This window comes from Idiotropiscis lumnitzeri, chromosome 11, assembly GCF_059441095.1.
Source record: "Idiotropiscis lumnitzeri isolate Australia: NSW breed Sydney's pygmy pipehorse chromosome 11, RoL_Ilum_1.0, whole genome shotgun sequence".
NCBI classification, from domain to species: Eukaryota; Metazoa; Chordata; class Actinopteri; order Syngnathiformes; family Syngnathidae; genus Idiotropiscis; species Idiotropiscis lumnitzeri.
The window spans coordinates 22,411,995-22,439,213 of NC_142401.1; the positions used below are offsets into that span (position 1 = coordinate 22,411,995).

Consider the following 27,219-nt stretch of genomic DNA (forward strand, 5'->3'; position numbering starts at 1 on the left):
TAAACAAAATAAAAATGTTTTAACAACATAGACTTATAGTAGACTTGTTCTAATACAGTAGCATTAAGTACACACAATCAAACATATGTCTTCTTTACTTGTAACAGCTTGCTATCAGAACCAAGTAGCCTACCGAGTGTCACTGTCGCCATGGTCCGTCAAAGGAAAGAGTGTCAGTGTGTGTGAGCCGAGACGATTGAACGCAGACATGTTCTTGTTGTGCAGGTGTGAGCAACGGTGCGAGTGCGGCGCATGCGCCCCGCGTGTTGTCCCGGTGGTGGGTGTGCCTAAACGAGGCTAGGTTGCACCAGCATCACAATTTTTGAACGACAGATCACATGTACAATAGGATGGGATGTCATAAAATTTTAACGTCTGACGGACCACACGCTAACAATTTCGTCCAGTCTCGTCTCGTCAACGAAAATTTATTTACGTGACGTCATGTTTTCGTCAACATAGAGTCACGTTTAGATTGTCATCGTTTCGTTATCGCCATGAAAAAAAGGGGGCGATAACGAAATATTTTCGTCATCGTGACGAAAACAACACTGGTCTCAATCCATTTTTTTAACTCATTTGCTGTCATTGACGGGTATAGAAGCCGAAAAGTACATTCCTAGGCTGGCGGTGAATGAGTTCATTTGGAAGGGACTGAAATCATGTGAATAAAATTGGGGAAATGCATTGTGCTAAAGAAGACTAAAATAAAACCTTTTATTGAGTTTTTAATTTTGTTTTTATTTAACCTTAATTGAAAATGTTTTGTTCTGCTTCTCTAATATGCATAATATAAGATACACATTCAAAATGTGGTATGTGCTTGAAAAAAAACAACTTTCAAGATTATTTGCAACATATTCTAACATCTTCCATAGATACCAGAGATTAGTTAACTATCTTAACCTGAACAACCGTTTCTCGTCAAGAGACACACGGAGAAGGACAAAGTAGAAAAACTCTCTCTTTGACTGCTGAGATGTCCTAGTTCATAAACGCAGCACTTGGTGCGTGGTCGCGAGTTAGCACTTGAGATCTTGCTATTTCAATTTAAATCACGAGCAGATAAAGAGAGTATTTTAGTTTTTAATAAACGTGATGGTGAAATATAAATTAGTGGGAAATTAGCACACAAATTAAAAGACAAACAATAAGTTCCAGAAGAACAGAGGAACAGCTGCAGTCTCATGTGGAGTCGAAAGCTAAAGAATGAAAATGTGTCTTCAAATGAGTTTTAAAAGTGGACAGAGAGAGGGCTTGCCTAAAATTTAAAGGAAGGTCATTCCATAGGGAAGGATTGGCAACAGAGAAGGCACAATCTCCCCTGAGGCTTCACCTAGTCCTCTGCACCTCTGACAGTATTTGGTCTGCAGACCCGAGGCAGTGCCCAGGTGCATCGGGGTTGAGGAGCTCGGAGAGGTACGCAGGGGCGTGGCCATATTAAGACTTGAAGACGAACAGAAGTATCTTAAAGCAAACTCTTAAGTGCACTGGGAGCCAGTGTAGAGAGGCCAAGATTGGGGTTATATGATCCATCTTCCAAGCTCCAGTTGAAAGACGAGCAGCAGCATTTTGTAACAGTTGGAGGCGCTTGAGGGAAGACTGGCTGACTCCAAAGTGAATTGCATCACAGTAATCTAGCCAAGATGTAGCAAAGACATGGATTACTGATTCCAAATGCTGCTGAGAAAAAAAGGGCTTCACGTTACCGAGCTGCATATGGTGAACGAAGCAGGAATGTATTGTATTGCATCGTATTAATTATACGTAAGCAGTTTGTTCTCGGCTGTTTAATATGGCGTTGCGAATCGATTTTTTTATATTGTTCACATCGATGTATATTTTAAACAGTTAATCTCGATATGAAATCGATTTTCGATTAATCTTTACATCCCTAATAAATAACTTAGGCCCCAATACTGATCCCTGGTGGACACCACAAGTAACATTCAAGAGTGATGAGCAGTTATTGTCAATCCACACAAATTGCTTCTGCATTTCCAAATAACTTTTAATCCAATACCATACAATGCCACTGATAGCAATTCTGTCTAACTCAGTAATATATCGTGATTAATGGTGTCAAATGTTTAAGTCAATGAATATACCATTTGCATGTTTTTTATTGTCTCTTGCATCTGTTATTGAATAAAATAAATCAAAGCTGGGGTCTAGACTGTTTTGTAATGGTTGTAAACAGGCGGACCCAAATTTTGTACTCGGTTGTAAAGTTGCTAAATATGCCAACTTGCAGAAATTCACTTCCTTAACAATATGTTCATTTTCCTATTTTTAAAATTCTGTGAGGAGCATTAAAGCAGGATTGTGTAAGGTAGTGTCCTTTGGTATATTTATTATTAATGCTTCACAGAACAAACCACTCATAATTATTTACGTAACAGTGACTTTTGCACATACCTGCACACACGTATTTTTAAATTGCTCACATACCTATTTTTAAATAAAAGCAGAACGCCATTAGAGTGCTGATGGTCATTTTCAAGTGAAGATTTTCTCAAGTAAATAAATGATTTAAAATATCACTCACCATCGATGCACTTCCCACCAGCCACGGGCTTCATTCCCACAAGTATTCATGACTCTTAAGACAGTCACGACACTGTCTGTGAAATCCATCCGTCTATTTTCTGAAGCACTTAACCTCACCAGGGCCGTAAGTGTACAACAAGTTTTTCGTCTGTTGTGAACTTGCAATAAAAAGTTCACTTTGTGCTGCGGTTAGCCTCAAGTACAGTTGCATTGAAGCGTGGAGAATTGGAGCAGGTAGCCAAGTTTAAGTGATGAATAAAACGCAACAGTCGCGAACGTAGCAATTTCCCACTAGTTCTTGTTCCAAATCAATCGCAGAGGCTTGACACATGTGGCATGCGTAGCTGGTTTAGCTCCGTAGTCCCACTTTTGTTTACACATGACCTCCACCGCTTGAAGAGTCTGCCAGAGCAATTCACAGAGATCCCACTGATCACACGTTCTCCTCTGGAATGTTGAAAGTGCTAGTCAACTCATCAATTTGTACTGTAATCCAATGTCGATTAAGTTCCGCCGATTTTAATATACAGTAGCAAAGGTGTATATACAGTTAAAAAGGAAAAGGCACGGCCGTTCGTCCTCACGCTCCTGGCCCTCGGACAGCCAATTGACTTCACCCCAGAGTTGAGCCCAAGACCGTCATGCTGGCTGGCCATCTAGGTCTGCCGGCGCTACGAAAATTCAAGTGAATGACAACAGTGATTTTTCTTCTTTTTTTTTTTTTTTTAACAGTGAACTTCAATATTTTTAATAAATATGGTGACTCCAGCACCATTTTGCTATCTCCTTTACAAGAGCGGTTGTTTTGATCACATGGGCTACGCACACTCGCTCTCGACGTTGCTGGATACAAGACCAGAAGCGGATTCTCGAATGGACTGCTTGTCTATGAGTCCTAATATAGGAGATTTTGGATGAAGCTTTATAAAATCCGATACTGTTTTTTGGCTGATACAATACAAATATCGGATCGGGACACCCCCAATATTTTATAGTTGAGGGGGCAAGCAAGACATTAAGAAATTAAGAAGTGGAGCGCAGGAGAGACGCATGAGATTAGAGGTGCCAAGATTAGACGACAAATCACAAGACTTAAAATCATCGACAAATAATTTTAATAGTCGAAGAGTTATTTATACATTTTAACCATTTGGCGTGTGTATTTTTCACTCGAAAACGCCCCATTTTCCACCTCTCTCGAGGTAAGCCTGTCGGCAATGCACATTCAAAATATGAAGCATTGTGGGGTGGGTACCGTAATTGAGTGAGGCCCATGATGGCGTTAGCAACAGAGTCTGAAAGTCTGGACTTAGTTCACAAAATTACTAAATACGATGGACTCCTCCCTTTAATAGCAGCAGAGCAGTGATAAATGAGCATCTAAAAATGGAAGCGCATTCAAACTTTTTTTTTTTATTGATGGCCTTATTGAAAATAATGCAGGCGGATACGCGTTGAATACGTCAATGTTTGCATGCGTGAGTGGTGCACAATTTTCAAAGTGTGGTATCATGAAAAGTTGCGAGACGTCTGTAAAAAATTAGTGCTGTAAAGGAATTAAAGTTTAACTAATTAATCACAAAATAATATGGAATTAATTGCAATTCATCTCATTTTTTTACTATTTTCTGTGAAACTTTTAACAGGTATTTACTCTAATAATATTTTGTACTAAAAGCAAAATCACCAAATATGACGTGTATTTTAAATCAAACACTATTCGAAAAGCTTTCTTTGAACCTAGAATACGATCTAAATGGAGTCATCTTTACAGGAATTTTTCTTAGAAAAAATTCTCAAAAGGTATACAATACATTTAGTTGTAAGCACCACATTCCAGCAGTGTTGGGGTTGCAAGGCCCGGTGGTCACTTAATCAAGGTGTTTTGTTCTGAGATGATGTGCTAAAGACATACAGCTAATATCGGTCAGTGTTTGAAATTGGCTTGGTGAGATATGCAAATTAATTTTGGAAGTAAATAAAACTAAGCTAACTGATTTAAAATATGTAATCGCGTGAATCTTTTTAAAAATTTATCTTGACTTAATGCTTTAATTTTAACAGCCTTATAAAAAAAAATTATGTATTTGTAGGACACTGAGATAGACTGACACTTGGGGAGGCAGATTAAAAAGTCATAAAACAAATAAATGTGACCTAAATAAATGTGGATATCTCTACTTATGGCCACATCAACATCTAAAAATACGGCCCCAATATTTTGTATTTTATGGATGATGCGTTTCTTTCATTTAGTCACATTGTCAGGGATCGCCGGTCGGCTATGTATTGAACGCCTCTATGGTGAAGAAGACACACTAAAATCCGTAATAAGATCAATTATTCTGATATTTTCAGAGATTTATGAGTGCATAAGTAGAGATGTCAATATTAGGGATGTAAAGAGTAATCAAAAATCAATTTAATATCGATATAAACTGCTTAAAATATGCATCAATATAAAATAAAAATAATTGATTTGCATGTCATGTTAACCAGAGCCGCTGGCTCATCACTGAATGTTTTTTTTATGTTTCCCCAAAATCCATGATACTTTTAGTGAACATTCGTTTGCATGCCGCTGAGCTATAAACGAAAATGTAAAAATCTATTATACTGCACTCAAAGTTCGATGTTTTTGCGTGCGCTCACCTCAAACTTCAGCGGATAACTTTGCAAAAAAGGGCGCTGCTTTGTTTCGTAGTGGCGCTTCGCAATGTTGCGACGGTTTCAGAGCATATGATGGACACTGGTTTTGAATCTGCTGCAGCCAGAACGAAACTAAATTTCTCCGTCCATTCATTTAAAACAACACGCATCGACCTTGCTAACTTTTTAGCAGGGCATACTGTCAGCAGCACTCTCTTCCGGTCTGCTGCGCAATTGGCAGTGGATCGTAAACAAAAGATTTGATTGGCTCAAATCAGTGACGCCTTTTCCGTATTAACTGGAATTGCAGCGCCAACGGATCCGGTCCGAACCATCGCGCGGTCCGGATCCGGTCTATACAGAACCCAAAACATTTCCAAATGACAGATGTTGAATTTCTTTTTGGGACAAGCGCAACTATAACAACTTCAACTAACGTTACTTCTTCAGCCGTGTCAGCCGCTTCTTAATTGGAATTGCCAGCCACGACCGCGTCGTCAGTTTTCTTTCTTGTCCAGATGGGTGGAGTCACGTGACTACACGCGCTGTAGCCATCTTAAAGGGGCATGAACATAGCCGCAGACAGAAAAGACATTTCTTTTCTTTTTTTTTTTGAAACGTAGAATTTACCGACATGGGCAAAATGATGTCGGTTATTCTAATACATTTCGGTAACGATAATTTTTCGGTTTAAAACCCTGCCCTAGTGTACATGCATAACTCCAAAATCTTACTACTCAAAGTCATACAACACTATTTGCCACAAGCCATTAATGGTAACACCCAACAATAAAACAACCTACCTAGTAGGGGTGTAAAGAAAACCAAATTTCGACAGGAAATTCCGTTTTGATTTAAACGATGCGAGTGCATCAGTGCACGGACGAACAAATCGGTATAAAAATAGCTTGAATATTCATAAACTAGCTTGTGACGACTGCATATCCTTCTTTAAAAGTCACGTGAGACTTGTCGATGTCAGATAGCTCTTCAAGTTTGGATGAAGTCAAAGAACAGCTGGTTGTGCTTTGATCTAAGTCGTCACATATCTATTGTTTAATGCATAGAATTAATGTGAATATTTTGGGGTTTGGAGATCTGTTACATGTTAATAAATGTGACAAAATAATTCAAATATACTTTTTCCTAGTCTGTGATTACATTCTTTAAAAGGAAATTTCATATTTACAGTGCTAACAAGTTATTGCACGTTTTATAGTGTCTACTTTTAACAAGAAACTCATTGCATAATACTCAATAACTGAGCTTTGCATTATGAAATCGATTTGTGAAGTCTCTGAATTAGAGCTGCAACTAAACAATGGATTATTGTGTTAAAATATGGTTTAATTTACATCTTTTTCTTCTGTAACAGGACATTCTTGTCCAAATTATGTTTCAGTTACTGGTTTGTTCTACAAAATCTAAAAAAAATGCAAAAAAAAAAATGTTTGTACCGGTTATTGTCACAAGGGTTGCAGGCGTGTGGTACACTCATAACTGGTCGACAGCCAATTGCACTTGATCATGCTTTCCAAAGGAAAGAAAAGCTGCTAATTCCAAGTATTTGGATCATTTTAAATTAAGGTATTTGGACTATTATTCATATCAAATGAAAGTAGTCGATTGATCAAATAATCGCCAACTCTACTCTGATTCAAACCAAATCCAAATTATACAGAATTGAACTGAATCGAACCTTTCCATTTTAAAACCGAACCGTCCTTCAATCGAATCGCACCCCATGTATCAATATGCGTATCGAATCGTCTTTAATGGAGAGATTTACACCCCTACTACCTAGAATATACTAATTTACGGTGCTGAAAGAGAAAGAGAGAGAGAGAGAGAGACTTTTCTCCACAAAACGATTTAAAAGGTCAAAAAAAACTTTTTTTAGGCACATTAGCACATTTTAAATGTGTAGATGAGATTTATGCATACTACTGAAGCAAAACAAAATGTTTAAGGTTAAATTCACACTAAATTATAAAGCAATTCAAGCGTTTATTCTTTAATTACTTTAGTACAGTAGATTTCCACAATTGTCTTCAGGATTTCAGTCCTTTGTACATTAAAAAATGCCTTGTTGCCCAAAAAAAATGAAAAATGTTTACAAGTATTTCTCTTAGTGTTTATAGGTAGTTTTATAGAAATAGTATAACTCAGCATAGTGTATAGTTTTATGTTACATTTAAAATACGATAAACATTTACTTGCTTGCAGTTAACATCAATGTGTATTGTGTTTATGGATGACTGAAGCGCCACACCAGCACACAGAGACAAGCATGACAGCAATTAAAAAATAATAGATTGAATTAAATCGGAATCTGGAACTGAAAATCGAGAATCTAATTGAATGGGGCTTGACTGAATCGTTACATCCAAAGTCAATATATATTTTGGCGACATCGATCGCAGCTTTTGCACATTAGGCGATGTTTAGTTTCCTACATTGCGTGTTTACAATTTTGTGGTGTGTCACTGTACCGCAAGTGAGGGCGGACATACTATATTACATTACTATCTGCAACTCAAGACCCATTTAAGCAATTTCATAAAAGTTTTCATGGGAGCCACAAACTATTAGACATCTAAAAAGAAGATGTCGCCAAAGGCCCCATTCAAGCGGCAGTGATACGCGAATATATGGAGCAAAGTTAAGTGCTGTCTGGAGGGTATTACTAATAATAATACACTCCACTCGCCCCATGCATTTCATGTGGACACCGAAGGCTAGGCTCTGGTGACGGTTCTGAAAAGAGGTCAAATTAATTAAAAAAAAATGTTGTTACAATTGAGAAAACAGCAAGAGTTCAAATTATAAAAATTTAACAAAATTCAGGTAAGGTTATGATTAGAAAACACGAAATTACTGTAATTATATTTCTCTAATGGCCACAGCTTGAATTGAGAGCCAATTAATGTGGAAGCCAGTTGAGCCGTGACACAGCCTACTTCACGTCACCCAATAATAACCTACTCATCACCGACCAAATGCAATCACGGTAAAGTGACCCAGACACGGAAGGCCCATAATTCATAGCTCCAGCGAGTGACCAATCAGAACCATTGACGGCAAAATAACGCTGGCAGGACAGTTTCCAGTCACGGCAAAAATAACCACTACCTAAAAAAACGGAGGCTAAAACAGGAAACAAGCGCTCCCCTCTAAAATACCTCCCATTTCTCTTAACCGCCACCGGGGCTAGGGGTTGGTTGGTGGGGGAGGAGAACAGCTAGTCACCAACCCGGGGGGGCACACAAATAGAGGGAAAATAACAACAACCCAGCTTTGAGTCGGATTCACACACCCGAGCTTAGTTAGGAATGTAGCCAAAGACATCATCAACAAAGCAAAAACGGACATTACTATGTATCGTAAAATCACAACAATAATGGTTTGAAAATATCCAAATGGTTTGCTAGAATGACAATGTCAACGGAAATGGTTTTAAGGTAACGTCAACTACAACAGCAGCTGGTCGCATGCTAACCGCATCGGGAATGGTTAAGAGGAAAACTCGACTGGGCCCTTCTACCATTGCAGCCATAACATTTAACAAAACGATTAAACAAACTGTACGGTACTTCAATATTAGCTTTATGAACAAATAGACCACGTATCTTAAATCTAACAAGTTTCAATGCTTAATATTTAACACAACTGTAGGCTCCTGGGTACATAAAACACTCTTCAGCCTACGAATGACATAACTTTTATTTGGGATAATTTACCCCGGGTTTGTGTTTGCGGGTATTATAGTTGCTGAAATTAATTTACCAAGCGTAGTGCGGTGGTCTCATCCTTGGTTGTCAAACGCTTCCAACGAACATGAAATACTTTTAACACATACGTTTTGTGTTCATAGACATACACACATATTGTGGAAAGCATTAGATTGGAACATACTGTCTGTTAACAAGCTCGTTATTTAAAAAAAACTACAACACGAGGAGCTCAAAACGAAGCCATGCAGTCTAGTCACAAACCATTACCCTAATTGATGGACTAATGTTTGGGGGACGTTCAGGTCACCCGCACAATCATGAAATAGTAAAGAGAGAGGACGCTATACAAGTACTTTTGATAAACTTAAGTGGAGGCTAAATGGTTAGCTAGCTATGTAGTTAGCTTCTTTGCTGTACCAAGAAGACTGGATATCGTGATAATATGTCTGCTATATTGCCACTGTCTCGCACACCAAACTGATTATAATGTTACTAACTAACATAGGAATCGGTCACTCACCTAAAAATGCATGATAAACTAAGACAAAGGAGGCGAATTCATAGAGTTCCTTGGAGTAGCCCAACATCAAATCCAATCAAGCCAGTAGGCCCATCCGCCGGCCGCGCTCTCTCCTATATCCTTTGCCTTTAAAAGTAGCTCGCTATCCAGCGGTAGGAAACAAACTTCTCCGCGTCTCCCACAAATAAAGGGAAAGTTAAATCCCCTGTTCTTTCCAAGTGCACTGCATCCATTAGGTGTATCCGATATATTCCACGTAAATGAATCTATTTATTTAATCATAAAATGTATTTGCAATTGCTATTTTTTATTGGGGTACTGCTGTATATGTTACTAGGCTCTGAGTCTGCCTCGGATCTTTGCATCCGAGAGGCGACCATCTCCCCCTCCCCCTTCGCCGGCATCGACCGCGGGTCCAAGCGAAACTGACACACGGCCACGCCATGGGGTTTCCCTGGCGACCGTGCAGGGGCTCTCTATTGGGTGGTGCTTACTACGATATCTGACTCCGTCCCATGATTGGGTACTCATGTGTCCGTCAATGACGCAAGCATTGTGCGGGCTTGGGAGGGACTTTACTAAGCGTGACTCGTAATTTGTCCATTGCTAAATGACGCCACATATCACTCAGCGAACCATAACCGCCTACTCATTCTGTCCTGAGTGTTTCGGAAACATGCAGTCTGCAGTCAATTTTCGAGTTACGGTCTAAATTCCAAATTTCTGAGTCATTCTGAATAATCCGTTTACATGACCTGAGCGGACAGTTACCCTCCACATTTAAATAACCCATATCGAAACAGCGACGCACGGACAACGTCCTGACGCAATTATACGTCATATTCGCTTGTTCTTCAGCTTCCTCCCTTCTTGCTTCTTGCTCCAAAAGTGTGGTGACAAATTTACGAAGGCACAATATTCGGAATATTAAAAACCTTTGTAGCGCTCCAAAAATGTGGTGTTGTACTTACTCTTTATGTACTATCTGGTTTCTGCCACGAAAATCATGGAGAGGTTTTTTGAGTGACTAAATTTGGATTTGTGAATATGGAATTTTGCTAGAATAATGATAACATTTATAATAAATAGTTGCTTCACTGTTTTACCATTGTTATTGAAGAAACCAAACAGTGCATTTTGTGATTCGTTCTTTTATCAGTTCATTTGAGCTCAGCCACGGGCACGTCGTCAATCTTCGCAAACGACCAATCAGGAGCCAAACGAAAGCGGGGTTTACTGAATATACTGCCACACTATTGGCGTTCACAAAGCAATCAGAGACGTCATTTCCCGTTCGCCAACGACTCAGTGAATGAACTTGTCGCTTCCGTATCTCTTTCACGCAAACGAGAACTTCATGCAGAACGCCAGTGTACGGAGCCCCTTAGGGGACACGGAAGAGAAAAAAAAAACTTTGCGTTCCCTCGCAAAATCTTTGCGTTCCCTCGCAAAGTTTGCGTTCCCTCGCAATGCAAAGTTGTTTAGTTTTTTCTTCAAGTGAATGTTTTTTTTTTTTTTAATGCGCGTTTATGTACTTCCGGGTCATCTTCCGTGTAAACAAACGCAGCAAAGATGGAGTGTGTTCACACGTGGGAGAGTTTAATTGAATTTTACTTTGAAATTGGCTTGAAATACAAAGAAATAAAATCAGTTCTGGATATTAAGCACGGTTTTCAAATAAGTGAAAGACATCTGAAGCGAGTGCTAAACAAAAAAGGATTATTTCGTCGTAAAACGTTCACTGACTTGGCAGTCCTGGTTGACTTTATTAGAGGTCAATTGCAGCACTCCGGACAGTTACACGGGTACCGATGGATGTACAGTAAATGCAGAGAACATGGACTTCGAGTCAGGAAAGAGGATGTTCGTCTGGTGCTGAAAGAGTTGGACCCGAGTGGAGTGTCCTTAAGGCAGGCAAGACGTCTGAGACGACAAAGCTACTTCTCTAAAGGGCCGAACTTTATTTGGCACCTGGATTCCTATGATAAAGTGAAGCCATTTGGAATTTGCATCAATGGGGCTATTGATGGCTTTTCAAGGAAAATAATGTGGCTCAATGCCTACACAACAAGCAGTGACCCGAAGTTGATTGGAGGTTACTACATGGGAGTTGTGCAGCGTTTAGGGGGTTGTCCTCGAATCGTTAGAGGTGATCTTGGAAGTGAAAATGGCCATGTCAAAGGCTTCCAGCGTTTCCTTGTCCCCATACCACCAGGAAGCACCCTTGACAGCTACTTGGATGGAGCCAGTACCGCCAATCAAAGAATTGAATATTGGTGGGGGTTTCTTCGCAGCCAGTGTATGGAGTTCTGGTTATCACTCTTCACAGACCTTAGAGACAATGGCTTCTTTGATGCTGGATTTCTGGACAAAAGCCTCCTGCAATTTTGTTGCATGGGACTTATTCAGGTGAGTTACTACATTCCAAAATAGTAATTTATTAAACGTGTATTTGTGCATATGAGAGTGTGTTAATGGAAATAACAAGGATAGGAAATAAAAAAGGATGGATAGGGGAAAGAACATGGTGGTACGTGTGTGTGGTGGGTTTCACACAGTGAATATGAAATGACCAAGATAAACAGAGATGGAGGAAAGGTGGGATGAAGGTGCGAGTGAGTGGCAAATAAGGAGAGAAAAGGGGCTTTATGCTGTAATTTCTTGCTCATTAAAATTTATTTGACTGTGTAGCTTTTCCTAAATCTATCTGCATATTATTTTCAACAGGATGAATTGGATGAGACTGCCCAAGTTTGGAACTCCCATCTCATTCGGCCCTCAAAGAACATAAATGTCCCCAGTGGTCGGCCCAACGTGATGTATGCTTTACCTGAACTTTATGGGACAAGGGACTTCCTCTCCCCTGTTGACAATGAACAAGTTCAACTGTGCAAAAACCAGTGTGTTTTTCGTAAGACCATGCCTTGTGATCCGGATGTATTTGTATTGTGTGCTGTGTTAATGGCCCAGTCTGATATGACTCTACCAAGAGATCCATATCAGGCTGTGAACTTGTATTTGTACCTCAAAGAGGCCATCACCGCAATTCTGTAATTCACAAGCATTACGTTTTCAGTGGCCATAAAGATTCATTGTTGGTGAAACTATTTTTCCTTCCTATCACCAATCATGCGAGTATGGTATCCATATTTTCTTTTACATTCAAATTAAAATATGACATACACTTTCTGTCTTGGTCACTGACTTCAGCCACAATTTCTGAACCTAACTGCATGTTAAATAATGTTTCTGCAGACAGCTGTTGTGGAATGCGCTATTTAAATAAAGTAGTATTGTATTATCCTAATTGAGATTTTAGAAACTTGCCTGTTAAAGGTGATGACATAATTGTCACTCCTTGCTTTGGTCAGCAGGTGGTGTCATGTGTTTAAAAAATGCAATATGTTACACTGAAATAGAACAAATTTTATTAGCAATCACAAATTCTTACAAACATCAATTTACCTGACAGAAAGGCAACGTTAGGATATCTGTTCACGAACAGCCTTTGGATGCAAATGGAATGGCAAGTGGAAAAACATGTCTCTTGTTTCTCGTAACAGAGCAAATATTTTTTTAACAATTTAGAATGTATGAACACTACATATCAACAGCAATTAACCATTCGACCCTTGATGGGCAACTCTGGGTCTTAAAAAAAAGTGTTGTGAGTCTTGGGACATCTTTTTTCCCCAATTATTATTTTTAATTATTATTTAGAAACTTCAACGGACCTTAATTAGGGAACTTTTGGGAATTTGGAGGGAAGCCGGAGTGCCTGTAGAACAGCCATGCAATCATCGGAAGAACAAGCCAACTTCACACACAAAAGGACCTCAAAATTGTGGAACGTGATGATCACTCGTACAACATGCCTTTTTCAAAGCTAAATTAATCAAATCAAATGTATATAACTGCAGCACAGGATGAGAAGTTATCACATCCACCTAAAAAGTTGCGTGCTCAAATCCAGTCTTCAGCCTTCTGCGTGGCATTTGGCATGTTCTCTTGACCATGTGGGTTTTCTCCATGTGCTCCAACTTTCTCCCACATTCCTGGTCCTGGTCTGGTGAACAATCCACGATGAACCCCGCTTGTCACACAAAAATAAGATAGTGCTCCATCTAACATGGAACCATCATAAAAATAAGTGGAGCAGAAAATGTGGAAACTATGGTAGTGTATTAATGTACAAACAGAAAAGCCTGCTCTCTGCATGGTGTCAGATTTAAAGAATGTCCATTTCTAAGTAGTTACTGGACAGAATGTTGTCAAACTCTGTGCGGAATTCAGGGTAAGAGCTGTATGTGCATGGTACTTCAAGTGTGGCTCCACAGGTATGGGCAACAGGCCTTCTGTTCAGTCCACTTTCACTATTGAAGCATACCAGAATGTTGTCAACACAGATGACAGAGGAACCAGTCCAGAAACGCAGGATTTTTTCAGCTTTGGTTTGATCAGCATTTTTTACATAACGTTGGAGATAGTTAAAGGTTGCTTGCTCTCCTTGAGACATCACCATCTTTGTTGTTTTAAGCAGTTGCAACACTTTTTTGCCTGTGGCCTTCTTGGAGTCATACAGGGACAACACACTTTGCTTATCTGGTAATTTGTGATGCACAAGTATCATTATTGTGGCGAAACAATCAAGTATAAACTTGGGCTCTTGTAGAAGGGCTTTATGAGCCATTGTTTGAATGGCAGGCTGTAAGCTAGTCTTTGGTGGGAGGAAATGGGAACCCATTCTTGAAAATACATCAAGCAAGTCCTCTTGATCACTTTCCTCTATTGTGCCCTGGAGGCCCTTCTCAACTGCTGATCTCTCAATGAGAGGAAGGTAGTTAAGGAATGATGATGTAAGGATGTCTACATCAACTGAGTCAATGCCATGGATGCAGGCTAACAAGAAAGCTTTTGATAGCCTCACTGGCATGACACCATGGTCTAATAACTCTTTCACCCAGATCCGGCCAACCGCTTGCCATTCAGCCTCACAAAAATCTGGCCTCAGCCTTGGAACCCGCTCTGTTTCCCCCTCACACTGTTCAAGAAATTTTTCCCAGAATGCAGTGGAACCTTCCCTTGACACGCCAGCATCATCAATAGCTTTTTCATTTACAAACTTAATCTTTAAATTAAATTCCATTATACTACTGTCCATAAACACTGACAAAAGATCATCAACAATCTTTATCCTACAAATCGATGCATGCCATGTAGTCCTTGGATCGCTATGGTTGTCAGGTGAGGTTTTCGGGGACAGGAGACTGCTTGAAATTGAGAGCACGTCTTGCGTTTGATTTGGTCCACTGTCCTGAAAGAATAAACATTCAAACAACAAAAATACTGTTTAGTCAACAAAGCAAAGGTGAAATGTGAAATGAACTTTGACGATAATTGTGAGAGTATGTAAATAGTTTGTGTATTTTTAATCATGTTTTTTATACACTATTTGTATCAATGATAATTACACACACACTCACAGACACGCACATCATTGCTTCAGCACACATGCGCACACCCACACGCTTGTTTTAAGTTTCACTTTCCATAGGTTTCGTTTTTCTCTGAATAAAGTCCAGAGGGATGGGCGAAGGAGTCAGTGAGAGTGCGGGAGAGTGAACTGGCAAGACGTCTACTTCACTTCCTGGCTTCTCCTCCCATCGCGATGGAGAAAAGACAAAACCTTCCCTGGTTATTCCTCTGGTTCTCTGCATTTAATTCAGTCTAATGAAGGCGTCAGGACCTTTTAAACCTGACATTTATTGGTGCCGGTCAACCCGGGAGCCACACCCGGACGGACGAACGTCGCTGGATATTTCGGGGGCCAACGAATCTGACGTCAGCGCTTCACCATTTGAAAGCGGGTCCCTGAGCTGCGGCGCGGCCGTCCGCCCGGATGTCGGTTCCCTGTCGGACCAGGCGGATCCGGAGGAAGCCAGGTATTGTTTTTCAAATTATTTTGTGCCACCATTTTAAAATTTAAAATATTAACACAATTCGTAAAGGGGTGATTTATGTGAGTAAGGAAGCGCGCGCCGGCCGTTTTGCAGTAGTTCGGTCGAAAAGAAAAGAAACTGGATCGTGCTCGTCTAAGGAGTTATAGAAAAATTATTAGGTCATAACTCATTGCGCTGAAGAGAAACTGGGTTTCTCGGGAGACTAGATCTCCCCTACGGAGGGTACGGTAGCATAAAAGAACGTCCTGAGGTACGTCTAAACCACGATCGTGTTGTTTAGGGAGTTACAAAAAGAAGAAATTAGGTCGTAACTCGTTCAAACCGACATCACGGTAGCATCGATTAAAAGTTCCTCGGTGTCGATAAATAGAAATTATCGACGACTTAGAGGTCTACTCACAATTTCACATTGAAATTTAGGGAATAATAAGGCATTATTTTTGGTGGTTTTTATTATTTTTATTTTAATATTCTTTGTAGCTGCGCAGCTGTGTGTGTGTGTGGGTGTATGAGGACAAAGAGAAAAAAAAAGGTGAGAAAGAGCATACGTGCGTGAGTGTGCGTGCGTGCGTGCGCGTGTGTGTGTGTGTGGGTTTGGAGAAGTAGCTGACCAGACAACAGCAAAAGAAGAGGTCTGGCTGGGCCAAGCCTGAAGGATCAGGTTTCAGGGTAGTGAGAGAAGAATTTGCAGAGAAGCTGAAGAGAGAAAAAAAAAAAAAAAAACCCGCACACACAACACCAGATGTGGAATGATCATTTTGCTGTATGCAAAGTGAGTGAATGGTGTGATTGGGGATTACAAATACCATTTGGAATTTTATCTTGTATAATGCAATAAGGGTTATAAACAGGAATAGTATTTGAGAATGACAGAGAAGGTTGTAAAAGAAGGGCGAGGGGGGTGCAAATGCCCCCTACATCCTGAATTACCCCCACCTCCACATTATCAGGTAACGCCACATAGAATGAGAACTAGATCAGACAGAACTGCATCGATAAGACAAAAAACCCCAATAAAAGATAGATAAACCAAAAAAGCGCTCACCTCAATGTGTTGCGTGTATAAGTGGCAGTGTGCATTTGTGGCAGAGGCTGCATTGGCCCTATAGGGCTGCACACACATAATTATGAGCGATATTAGTTGAATTAAAGGACTTATTATGGGCAAAAGATAAAGATGGATTGTGTTGCTGTTATTACTAACATGTTATTCTTGTTTGAAGTTGTTCAGTGTTGAGAACTGTGTGTGTCGTTTTGTGGGCCCGTGTATATGTCTGTGTGTCTGTCTGAGTGTCTGTCTGTGTGTCTAAATGTCAGGGAGAGTGATCAAAGTGGTTGGAATTATGCTAAAAGGATTGATGAAGTAGAGATAAAATGGAATCAAGGATTAGTAACCAACAAAAGGCTACTTATGAGTGACGAGATCTTATTGAGAAAAATAATTCCCAAATTTACAAAAGAAATTAATAAAGAAGATGATTTGAGGAGATAAATTCATTTAAATTTGAAATTAAATAAAATAACTTATACAACGGGATAGGCTTAAAAGAAAAGAGAGAAATAGCCTGATGTGCGTTTTCTGAAAAATAAAGAAATTGAACCCAGACGCCTAGGCTGGTTTAAAAAGATGAGTGAAGATAAGGAAGTTCATAAAAAAAACAGGATCTTGATAAAATTCAGTATTTAGACTCATGGAAAGCTGAACATGGTTTTAATGGTCAGTTAAAAACACGAAAAATAGCCGCATTGCAGAAATCAATCATAGCAAAGACAAAGAAAGACCACAAAAAGATGAAGAAAAATGGCTTTGAGGAAACAGAATATTGGATGAGGGTAGCCTTAAAAAGAGAAGAGGGTGACAAGAAACAGAAAAGATGAGACATTTGGGCAATACAAAGTGAGAATGACAGCTGTGTTTCAAAACCACAGCGGGCTGCAGGAAGATGGTGATGTGGATGGGGCATTTCAACAGCAGTTGAAGAATGCTTTACATGCAGGATCAAGAGAGGAAATTCATAAGTGGGTAAATAAACATTACATTTGCCGGCCAACAGGTACCCTGGAGGAGTATGTAAATCACGCCCTCCATGCTGAGAAGATAGAAAATAAAAAGAAACAGAGGTCTATAGACACTTTTTATCAAAATAAAGGTCAGAATGTCTTTTATCAAGGTGGAAGAGGCTGGGACAAGGACGCCTTCCCACCGGAGATGATATTTTTTACAGTTGTGGCAGATCAGGACACTTTGCCAGAAACTGCCGTCAACCACACAGGAAGACCACACTAAAAGAAGGCCAGATAGCAAGAAATTGCCTTGAGAAGAAGCAGCCTTCAGCATGACTAAGATAGAAAGATTAAAGAACAGATGAGTTTTTAAATGAAGAGGTTTTCCTAAATTTACAAAAGATATTGGCTTTTGATTAAATGATTGAGCTGAAATAACCGTATTGGTAATGGGACACCAATTACCCCTTTTTATGTGACATTGGTGCAGATAGGATTGCTTATAATAAATCAATTTCAAATGATAGGGCAAGTGAGAAAGGGGCCATAGTCAGATTTACAAGTGGAAAAATGCAATAGAGTAACAGAATTAGAACCTGTGTGGTTGAGGGACCCAGAAGGCCACTGAGTTGGTTGCATGAATTGAAATTAGTTTTATTTTTACAGAATAATGAGAGCCCAAGTTGTGGGGATGTGATTAATTTACAGAAAAAGTTTAGTGATGAGATAATTTATATTTACATGATTTAATAGACAAGATATATCATTTTGATGATGGTTTTTACTTAATTGTATACTTGCGTCTCCTTCAGAAAGGGAGAAGTAGGTGTTATGAAATTTTAACAATTGGATGAAGCTTCTGAAAGTGAACATGAGGAATTTTTGCAAAAACATAGGTGTTTCTTGATTTTTTAAATTTTGATTCGAGACATTGGTAGGTTTGAGTGGTTGTGGAAAAACTACAGTGAATTTGGAAATTAGGAGCAGACTGTGGAGAGGCTCCTGTGAGGAGGAGGATAGAAATTAGATTTTGCTTTTTGGTGAATTGAAGAAATAAATATTTTAGATTTCATATTCCAGTTGATGATGTTTATATTAAAGTAGGCCAGAGATGCAATGAAATGCAGAAATATAAATGATACAGGAAAAATTTGGCAAGGGCTATAATTTTCATTAAAGCAGAGAAGAAATTAGAAATTGCAAATAACATTGATGTGTACTTGTCCACTTCGAAGTAGAATTAACATGTTCATTTTGTGATAAGAAATTTGTGATTATGTGAAAAGGGAAAAAGAGAATTACAGGCTTTTCAAATAAAACAACCTAATTTAAATTGGCCAACTTGTAAAATGGAAAAGAAGATTCTAAATTATGCACAAAAAGCTTGAACGTGTTGAGCAGAAGGAAGAAAAAGAGAAAACATTTGAAAAAAAGAAGGAAGCAGAGAGTCTTGTGATAAACAATAACTTTTCAGGACGAAGAGAGAAGCAACAGAGGATCACATGGCGAAAGGAAAAAAACTAACATAAAAAGTGTGTGTAGAAGGACTTCTACATCAACATGCGTTTTGCTTATTAAGCCGTGATACACTGACAATTGGACTTTAATATCAGAATCAATAAGCAAGGGCGAATTTAACCAAAAGTCAAAACTTTAAAAGGTCGCATTGTCAGTGATAAGCGGGAAGAAAAATAGTAATAAAACTTTGCCAGACCACTTTTGTGTAAACACTTTCCTTGGGACTTTCATGACCTCCATTAAGTCCCTGACCTTTCATAGATAAAGTTGGAGCCCAAAGTCTCTCAGGGCTGTAATTTATGCGGCAGAGAAAGAGCCCAACAGGCTTGGGGTGAGTTTAAAACAATAGTATCATGGCCATAAAATGGGTTGTGTATGTTGGAACTTGTGGAGATACACTGCAAGATTGTATTTACAAAGCATCTTAATGCACTACCAAATTATTATTATAAGCCATTTGGGCAAACAGTGACTGCAAAAAATGGCTTCATGGACTTGTGTTGCTGCAGAAACACAGGAAAGTGAATCCATTTGCATATTAGTCACAACAATTTGGATTTCGTGGCAGAGAACTATTTAAGAGTGTGATCAAGAGCTTTCACTGCTGCTTTAAGGAATGAAAAAATGACATTCCATCACACGACATTCACATTGCACGGCGATTTAATTGTAACATTACATTAATAAGGTGCGATGCATTTAAGCCCAGCGCCATTCTTTTTCCACGCACCATTTAGAAGGCGCCACACGACTGTGGAGCCGTCCAAATTTTCACCAAACCCATGACTTGACTTTTTGACATATTTTCCTCCCGACTGGAGGAGTTAAGACGTGTAGGACTTGAAGACCAGGTGCACCTTCCAGACTGATAAGAAAGTGTCTGAGAACCAAGGTTGTAGGAAGAAATCACGCTGACTTTTATGCGATGGGAGTATTAGTAGTGTGATACCAACAGATAACTTGTAAAAGAGAAAAATTGTTAGGATAAGCAGGAAGAGCGTAGGCGGTTGTGAGCTAATTAAAATTTGGAGTTTCCCATCTTGTATGAGCTGTATGGTTACAATGTGAACTCACAGTCAAGATAAGATGTTCTTGTGTTCTGTTGATTTTGGGCGAACGGGTGCTTTAAAAATCACAAAAGATAAAAGTAAAATTGTGCATAAAGCACGTCTAAATAAGTATTTGTAAATAAAAAAAAATTTTCTGGACAGAAAATGACACGATTACGATTGAATAAAGGCTGGAGCCAAGCCATAACCCCAGAGTCAACAAAGCACAAGAGGTTTAATGAAAGCACACACACACACACACACGCACACACACGCACACACACAGTAAATCAACTTGACAAGTTGATCTCAGGCCAGGGAAAAAGGCACCACTAATTGAACATGCACATTGGGTGGACAATGATGCAAACATTGAGTGAGACACGAGCAGACGTCGTGCCTCAACAGGGAGGAGATATGATATGGAATTGTTCCCACATACAGACTTTTCAACAAAAATTTTTTTTTGGACAGTGTTATTTGTTTGGGTTGCAATATTGTTTGACTATGATTGATATGTTTTCAAAATGGATCAAGTTGTTTCCAACAACACATGCTGATGCTTAAAAACGATTAGGAAAAGTGTTGTGTAATCAAATTATCCTGACATTTGGAATTTCCAGAAGTGATTTGAAGTGAAAATGATGCATTTTGTGAATGATGTTGTAACAAGTGGGACAGTTGTTAAAAAATGGACTCAAAGCGTCACTGCGCATACAGTCTGCAGGACTTGTGGAACGCACTAATGAAAAAAAAAAAAAAAAAGAGACAATGGCCAGACTGTGTTTCAATCACAGCAATGAGGACAATGCCAGCCGAAGGAAGGACACTATCCCCTATAGACTCTCAGGTTCATCAGAACCACCAACGAAAAACATGTTTGACCGAAAAAGATCCAAAAGACGCCAATACTGGTCAAGTGTTGTTCTGATTTACAGAAATTACGTCCGTGTGGGAGACCAACTCTTCTTCAAGGTGTTGAAACGACTTCGTTGGGGGGAAGTGAATGCTGAGATGGCCCTCGCCAGATGATGGCGGTGACCCCGACGCAGCAAAGGTCGCGGGGCGTGGCAGCTGGATCCACCAGTTGCAGTACAAACTTCACCGGTTTCCAGCTAAAGGCCTAGCAACGCGAATCCCTCGAACAGGAGTCCACCTGAGTCACAATCTCGGACCACACGCACATCAGAACCACACCACCAGCCACAGATACGAATGTTGAAGCCACAGAATAAAAATATTAGATATGGTTTGGAAATTAATGACGTACATAAAGAAATTTGAACCTTGATTGAAGAACATAATTGCATTTAAAGTTTTAAAAATGAAACAATTATTGATGTTATGACCACTATGAAGAATTTGAAAGACACAATATATATATCGGGATAATTATGGTTTTCATTTTTTGTTATGTGTAGTCTGTTTTTGTTGCATTATTTTTATGACAAAAATGATGATTAATTGCATGTTTGTTGCCCAACAGTAACATTACAATCTGATTGATGTTGAGTATGACAAACTCGAACTGGACAATGACGAACTCGAACTGGACACTGAAACGTAAAATGAATATGGACTTGTCGCCCAAGCCCCACACACGAAGATCCGGGAGGTAAAGACGGCTGTCTCCTCCTACAGCGAGGCAAGGGGCCTGCATCGAGTCCCCCAGAGACAAGCTCTGCGTGGAGACAGTTTTGTTATTTTTCACTAGGCACATTGAAATGTATTTTTATATGTTTTATTCCCTGATGACTCATCTTAAAGCCGTATGGACATGATTTAAATCCGACAAACAGGGGGGAAATGTGAGAGTATGTAAATAGTTTGTGTATTTTTAATCATGTTTTTTATACACTATTTGTATCAATGATAATTACACACACACTCACAGACACGCACATCATTGCTTCAGCACACATGCGCACACCCACACGCTTGTTTTAAGTTTCACTTTCCATAGGTTTCGTTTTTCTCTGAATAAAGTCCAGAGGGATGGGCGAAGGAGTCAGTGAGAGTGCGGGAGAGTGAACTGGCAAGACGTCTACTTCACTTCCTGGCTTCTCCTCCCATCGCGATGGAGAAAAGACAAAACCTTCCCTGGTTATTCCTCTGGTTCTCTGCATTTAATTCAGTCTAATGAAGGCGTCAGGACCTTTTAAACCTGACAATAATTGTGTGAGGATCAAAATAATGCCTGATCCTATGTGTCCTATAATGCAAGTAAAAACCTAACAATAATAATAATGCATCATATTTATATAGCGCTTTTCTGGACAACCAGACACTCAAAGTGCTCACAATGAATACATTATTCATGCACTCATGCATTCACACGATGGTGGTGTTAAACTACGTATTTGCCACAACTGCCCTGGGCAGGTTGACAGAAGCGTAGCTGCGAGGGTGCGCCTACGACCCCTCCCGACCACCACCAAACATTCACACCAAGCCATACATTAATGTGAGTGGCTGTGGAGGACACATGATTGGATGGAGTGGGAATCGAATGGTTGTACCTCTGACCTGGCCCCAACAGAACTACTGTAAATAGTCAACTTAAAATTTATGTTAAGGATTCAAATTAAAGTGTTGCTTCAGATTATTTAACAACAAACATTTCCGAAATTATATTTTTGTTTTTGTTTTCAAGAAATTCACACCTTAAGCATTCTTGCAATTCTCTGGAAGTATGTTTTATATATGTGACGTCGCACAAAAACTGAATGCTGCTTCTCCATGATAATGTTCCCCTCAATCCCTGAAACTGTAAATGTAAACTGTAGGACCATTAAATGACAAAATACGATATTATATTACTTAACAGTTGTGTAAAATAAGTCAGTAGTTTAGAGAGTGTGTTTGGGGTAACTTGCAATGGAGCCTACCTGTGCAGTTTCCATCACCTCTTGTTGAGTGGACTGTCCAACTTGCGAAGGTAGGTCATTAGCAGCAGGAGGGAGAGGAGGTTGTGAAGCCTATTCGGTCCCACCATACATCCCAGAATTCTGAAGAATTAATTGAACACAATGTATTAAATGACAAACGTATTATTCGTTAAACCTCAAGTTAATGGCTTTATCAAACAATTTATTACGCTGCTATTTACTGTATACTGAGTCTTTCTAAAATGGAATTTTACATATTTTTATAACCCCCCCAAAATCTCAATATATTTCAGAAAAAGAAAAGTATGACAGTGTGAAATGTACAGACTTTAATTAGCAGATTATTCCACTCTTTCAAATGATTTAAAACCTGCATTAGTATTTCTACCTTATCCCAACAATTACTACAGACTCATCTTGATATATTCTCCCAAGGCTATCCTCTGGATCCCATTCAACTGTATCTGCTTCTTCAAAAGTGTCGGGGGAGCTGTACTCCATCTCTGTTTGTGAGAATCCATTTGGAACTGCTCTGGTCATGTCCATAATTTCAAAGCAAGCATCAGGGAAGTCTTTAGAATTTGGGAGATTAATCCAAACTGCATCCTGTCCGTTTGTGTTGATGTCTGACTCCTTCCCCTGGCCAATGTTTGTTTCATTATTTGCTGTTGAGGTTGAAGAAGATGGTTGGGATTTTCCTGCCTCTTCTGCTCTCCCACTCTCAGAAAGTCGTCGTTGTTTGTTTAACCTTGCTTGTAATTGCAAACTCTGCAACAAATACAGTGAACTCTAAAACAATTGTCTGCAACAATTTAAAATCATCTAATGGTAAGCACTTTATTCTGATTAAATGCTGGGCAAACACTACAGATCAGGATAAAACACATTAGAAATAGTATTAAATAGCTGTGAATTTTCCCTCAGTCTTTGTGATGCATTTTTTAGCAAACATGTTCATTGTTGGCACACGTTTTTGTTTTTTGAGTAACAAAAAGACTTCACTTCTGTTTTACTTCAATCGAGCATAACAAATAATGCATCAACTGGCACAAACCTGTTCGCCTACGTCACTGTCAGATGAGTGTCCGTGATCCAGTACATTTCTATATCACCTCCGTCAAGGTGAGATCCATCTTCATTCAACTGTGAAAGTCCTCCCTTCATGTTGGTGACAGATAAAGTATATTCACTGTGTTCATCCACTTGACATGTGGAAGGAACTTCTTTTGTGCAAATGTAAAATCTCAGCAGCTTCAGTTTGTTTTTTTCATAGAGTCTGCCAACCGTTTCATCTAAAGTAATCTGATTTCTTTTAAAGTCACATACCTCAAAAGTAAAGTCACCAACTGATCCTTTGGTTGAGCTTCCATCTGGGAAAAATAACACTTTTCCCAATTCCAAAATCTGAGCAACAGTTGCTGTTTTTTCCATAATGGCATGCCTTGTTCCTCCATCATTGGTTGTCCTAACTTGATGGTATTCATTGCCATAAAAATGGAGCCATCCTATTTCAATCTTCCTGCAACTCTTTTCCGCAGAAATTTTTTTTTCTCTTGCCATTCCCCTGTCGTGGTTTTGGAGCACACCTGGAGTTCCACTCAGTACACCTTTTTTCCTTGATCTTATTTTGTCCCTTAATGTCTGTATGAGAGTTTCATTATCAGCACTGGGCATTTTCTGTCGACAAAAGCAAAGGACAGCTACTCGATCACCGTAGGAAGTGATATATTTGCCCAATTGCTCGTCAGTCAAAAGGGAAATTACTGCCATGTCAACCTGCAAATATGAAATATGAGAATAAATACTTGCAATGTTTACTTACTTAATAACGTATTTTGTATATATTCACATGAGTAATGGCACACAGCAGTCATAATTAAATGTATTCATTATTAAACATCTGGAAGTGGCAGTACATTTACTATTTTTGTAACGTAGTTTTTAATTTGTGTTAAATATCTTCAATACTATAAGAGCATTAACAGTGCAGCTAGACTAGATAGAAATGCTGGCTTCACCCCTCCCCCAGTTAAGTTCACACTGTATTTTTACCTCTATGTTACTAAAAAATAGTTACTAAAATAATAGTCAATCAAATTTATGCTTTTCTTGCCACTCAAGAGGTAAACAGTTTGCACGCTAGTATTATGCAAAACAGAAAGTTAACAGTCGGGACCCATATTGCTATTATTAAGGAATTATGTTAGAGTGAATTTTATGTACCTTGTCGCTTTTCATGCGCATAATGTCACCGTGAGGGACATCTCTTGACCGCAAGAAACGTTCCAAGCCCTCCTCCATGATTAGTGCCGCCTCCAACGTACTGTCGTCTCTTGAACAGCCGCGCATTCGAGGCAAGGGTAGGCAAACTGACCCGGAAGTACATAAACGTGCATTAAAAAAAAAAAACATTCACTCGAAGAAAAAACTAAACAACTTTGCGTTCCCTCGCAAAGTTTGCGAGGGAACGCAATCTTTGCGAGGGAACGCAAAGTTTTTTTTTTTCTCTTCCGTGTCCCCTAAGGGGCTCCGTACCAGTTCAGTCGGTGAACGGTGTTTTGCTGTGGATGATTCACGATTCGCCAAGGAAGGAAAAAACAGCACTCATTTCGTGCTCGCGGGGACAAGCTCTCATTGGCACCCGTTTCTGCAAGCTAACGGCTAATGCTAAGTCCATCCAAGTATCGGGAGCAGGCGGCAAGCGCATGAAAACAACTAAGAGCTAATGACAAACTTTCAGTCCCTCGCAGATCGCGACGAGGCGCCCCGATCTGCAGCAGCTGAGAGATGACGTTGTTATAGGGGACATCTTCATTTGAAAATTTACACCAATTGACCGGTACAAGATCGAAGGCTCATCCTCGGATATGCTGCCATGGAGATTACGGCCCTGGATGAGGACCCACTCCACTAAAGTCATCTTCCTGCAGCACTTCATTTGATTGACTCTCACATTATCTCATCTAACATTGTATAGCGTCATTGTATGTGTCAAATGTTGCCCACTTGGCATCCAAAGCAGCCTGGTCATCCTGGAAGGGGGATTCACCCATCTGTGGTCCCTTCTCAAGGTTTCTCACTTTTCCCCCAATGGGGTTTTGAGTTTTTCCTTGCCCTCTTAGGGGTTAAGATCAGTGGATGTCGATTGTGGTTATGTAAAGCCCTTTGAGACTGTCTGTGATTAAGGGCTATACAATTAAAATTGACTTGACTATTCCAATACATTTTTAATAACACATATATACACTTAAATGTTATTATCCGCTCTGTCTACTGCAACTTTTATGTGGTTATCATCAAAATGCTGATTTACCATTAAATTTTACTTTGATGTCAAAACTTGTTTGGTGCTCGAGTGTTTTATTGCTTCTCGTTTTTAATTCAGCGCAACAGAACGTTTAACAACCTGACATGTAGTCGTCCGCTTCATTTGACAGCCTGCACTTTAACGCGTGAAAACAAAAACACACTGGGCGGTGTGACGGCCGTGTGTTATGTCCTCAAAAATAAAGAATGTTTATGTATGTAGGAATATTGTCTACTGCAATTATTACTGTTGTTAGTATTTATCAGCATTATTATAACCATGATTATAATGCTCGTTTTAAATGTAAATGTTATTGTACATTTACATCACAACTGCTTATGGAGTATTTTATTCTGTGTGTTTTTTTTAAGTCCCGGTGCATTATCACTAAACAAGAATACGACTATTTGATTGTCATGATTATAGTACATCAGTGCAAACGCATAGATGGGGGCAAACTCCCACCGATCAACGCATTTGATGTGGAGAAGGATGTGATATTCATTTGAGCTGTGTGCGCCTAGATGATGAAGTGGACCCAAACACCGCATCGTTTGGCCTTTGCAATGTTTGTTTCCACAAATACAGAACAACGAAAAAAAGTTCCAAAATGGGAGAAAGAAATGTTAATAGGAGACTTATAGGAGGGGCTTTACCCTAACCGTATAGGGTAAAGCCCCTCCTTAAACCAGACGTCACCAGGATAGGACTACACTGTTTATCAGTCGAGGGGGCACACGACCATTGCAATGTTTAAAATCACGGCACGATGTTTACAAACACAGGCACACACCCTTCTACTTCTTGTAAATTGTATGACCGCATGACCCCCTCATCACCCTGTTGTTGTTGGAAATTCTTTTTCGTTCCCGAAGTTATAAGAAAAGAGTCAAGCGAAGTGAAGGACAAGATGTGTGAGTCAAGAAAAAGAAGTGCTGTCTGGACTCAATTTATTGGCATTACTGATAAAGCTGCAAAATGCAACATTTGCAAAGCAAATATTTCGACAAAAGGTGGGTCTACAACCAATCTTCATCTCC

At 39.5% G+C, this 27,219-nt stretch overlaps 2 protein-coding genes and 1 pseudogene across 6 annotated transcripts in view; 1 reads left to right on the forward strand and 2 right to left on the reverse strand.

The window, feature by feature from the left end:
- setd5 (SET domain containing 5) overlaps positions 1-9,884 on the reverse strand; it is a 92,339-nt gene extending 82,455 nt beyond the window's left edge. For 3 of the 4 annotated variants that reach the window (XM_088308247.1, XM_088308248.1, XM_088308245.1), the window contains exon 1: positions 9,454-9,884. The gene's annotated coding sequence lies outside the window, so the exon portion shown is untranslated. The remainder of the gene's footprint in view (positions 1-9,453) is intronic. The other variant, XM_088308249.1, reaches the window with a different exon arrangement.
- Positions 9,885-10,968: 1,084 nt separating this feature from the next.
- On the forward strand, positions 10,969-12,637 carry LOC148328376 (uncharacterized). Its single transcript, XM_088309683.1, has 2 exons — positions 10,969-11,862; positions 12,181-12,637. The coding sequence occupies exons 1-2, from the start codon at positions 11,026-11,028 to the stop codon at positions 12,505-12,507; spliced, it is 1,164 nt and encodes a 387-aa protein (XP_088165809.1). The 5' UTR covers positions 10,969-11,025; the 3' UTR covers positions 12,508-12,637.
- Positions 12,638-12,972: 335 nt separating this feature from the next.
- Positions 12,973-24,657, reverse strand: LOC148328377 (uncharacterized; annotated as a pseudogene). The gene is made up of 4 exons (XR_015845796.1): positions 23,927-24,657; positions 23,272-23,640; positions 22,873-22,992; positions 12,973-14,767 (listed from the first exon to the last, which is right to left on the reverse strand). The product of XR_015845796.1 is annotated as an uncharacterized LOC148328377 (transcript).
- Positions 24,658-27,219: the final 2,562 nt, after the last annotated feature.

What these genes read in the sequence shown, in the direction of transcription:
- LOC148328376 (XM_088309683.1), top strand. Translation starts at nt 11,026, where the DNA reads ATGGAGTGTGTTCACACGTGGGAGAGTTTAATTGAATTTTACTTTGAA. An exon ending in GTTGCATGGGACTTATTCAG is followed by an intron (nt 11,863 to 12,180) that starts GTGAGTTACTAC and finishes TATTTTCAACAG; the next exon opens with GATGAATTGGATGAGACTGC.